This window comes from Lathyrus oleraceus, chromosome 6 (assembly GCF_024323335.1).
Source record: "Lathyrus oleraceus cultivar Zhongwan6 chromosome 6, CAAS_Psat_ZW6_1.0, whole genome shotgun sequence".
Classification (NCBI taxonomy): Eukaryota; Viridiplantae; Streptophyta; class Magnoliopsida; order Fabales; family Fabaceae; genus Lathyrus; species Lathyrus oleraceus.
Genome location: NC_066584.1, coordinates 128232570 through 128234620, shown reverse-complemented (window position 1 = coordinate 128234620; position 2051 = coordinate 128232570). Strand labels below are relative to the sequence as shown.

Genomic DNA, 2051 nt, shown 5'->3' with positions numbered 1-2051 from the left:
AGTTAGCCTCCATATGGTTGAAACAGGCATGGACTTTGTCAATATTCCACATCCCAAGGTCATTATCAATGAGATCATAAACTTGCGCCTCATTGTCAGGAGCTTCAGATGAATTGAACAACTTGAAACCAGGACAATCAGGCAACCAATTTCCACCCCAAATTCTCACCTTATCGCCATTACAATCCTCCATCTGGTATCACTTTCCACCAAATCCCTTGCACTAAGAATACTTCTCCAAACATAGCTTGGATTGTATCCTGAAGTGGCTTCTAAAATGGAGCTACGAGGGTAGTACCTACCCTTCAAAACCCTACCAAGTAGTGAATTTACATCATTGAGGAGTCTCCAATAATGTTTCTCAAGCAAGCTTATGTTGAAATCACTAATTTCGCGGAACCTCAGACCTCATTCCTCCTTAGCACAAGCTAGCTTATCCCAACTTAACCAATGAATCTTTATTTTGCCTTCATTCGCTCCCATAAAAACTTAGAAATCATGGCTTCAATCTCTTGCCAACAACTTTCTGGGAGTTTGTAATAACTCATGACATAACTAGGGATAACTTGCACTACCTCTTTGATAAGCACCTCCTTACCCGCCCTCGATAGAAACTTCTCCTTCCAACCCTTGATATTCTTCCACACTATTTCCTTAACCATGGCAAAAAAAACATCCTTCTTAGACCTCCCAAAGATAACCGGAAATCCTAGATACTTAGCATGACTCGTAACCATCTTAACACCCATGTCTCGATAAATGGAACTTTTGACATTCTCTTCCATATTACGACTAAAAGAGGCTTCTGATTTATCCCAATTCACAATCTGAACCAAGGAAACTTGATATCTTTGTAGGATAACCAGGATACTTCTCTCTTCTAGAACATTATCCCTTGCAAACATTAAGCTGTCATCCGCGAAAAAAAGATGAGAAATGACAAGAGCTTGTTTGGCAACCTTAATGTCGTGAGTACCTCCCTTTAGGACTTCTCCCTTAAGCATCCTTGAAAAAACATTAGCACACAAAATAAACAATTAGGGTGAGATAGGGTCCCCTTGGCGGAGGCCCTTCTCAAGAATTAAATTCTTGCTTGCTTGATCGTTGAAGAGGATTTAATATGAGAATGAAGAGATACATATGTGATTAAAATCCACCATGACATAAAGTAGCCACAACAAAGTCCCACTCCAAACTATCATAAGCCTTCGACATGTCCAATTTAAGCACCATGACTTCTTTCTTTCCTTTAGTTTTCTTCTTAAGCTAGTGAAAACATTCCAACATTATAATGGCATTGTCAGTAAATAGTCTTCCATGAACAAAAGCATTTTGTTCCTCATCGATCACCTCCAGGAGAAATTGCTTTAGCCTATTTGCAATAGTTTTCATCACAACGTTCATGATCATGTTATAGAGGCTAATAAGACAAAACTCCTTTGGGGAAGAAGGATTCTTACGCTTTGGAATCAGAACAATAAAGGTAGAATTTAGGGAACCAGGATCTTTGTTATTGTTGAGAATGTCCAACACCAATCTGGTAACATCTAAACCCATTATATGTCAAAACTTCTGGTAGAACAAAACGGGGAGTCCATCCGGACCTGGAGCTTTCAGTGGATGCATTTGGAAAAGGGCTTCCTTAACCTCAAGGGCATAAAATTTCTCCTCACACCACTTTATATAATCAAGGAACAAGTTACCTTTAACAGACTCACAATTTTCTTCTATTTGTTGCGGGTGAGAAGTTGAGAACACCTAAGAGAAATGTTTGACAAGCAGTCTATCACACTTATCATGACATTTCCACCAATATTTGTGGTCATCTTTGAGCTTTTTAATTGAATTGGCCATCCTTCTTTGTTACTCTTTTCCATGGAAAAATTGGTGTTATGGTCTCCATGATTCAGCCCAACAACCCTACTTTTTTGTCTTCATATGATTTCCTCAAACTTCATGAGCTTGCTGTGTTGGTTCTCGATTGTTTTAAGGGTCTTGATTTCCTTAGCACTAGCCTCACATCTGGAATCCTCCTTCAGTAAATCCTTCAA

At 39.1% G+C, this 2051-nt stretch overlaps 2 protein-coding genes across 2 annotated transcripts; both read right to left on the bottom strand.

The window, feature by feature from the left end:
* Nucleotides 1–458: 458 nt before the first annotated feature.
* LOC127094380 (uncharacterized) lies at nucleotides 459–1004 on the bottom strand. Its single transcript, XM_051033221.1, has one exon. The coding sequence runs from the start codon at nucleotides 1002–1004 to the stop codon at nucleotides 459–461; it is 546 nt and encodes a 181-aa protein (XP_050889178.1).
* Nucleotides 1005–1146: 142 nt separating this feature from the next.
* On the bottom strand, nucleotides 1147–1557 carry LOC127094379 (uncharacterized). Its single transcript, XM_051033220.1, has 2 exons — nucleotides 1351–1557; nucleotides 1147–1266 (listed from the first exon to the last, which is right to left on the bottom strand). Exons 1-2 carry the CDS (start codon nucleotides 1555–1557, stop codon nucleotides 1147–1149), a joined length of 327 nt encoding a protein of 108 aa, XP_050889177.1.
* Between the last annotated feature and the right edge of the window lie 494 nt (nucleotides 1558–2051).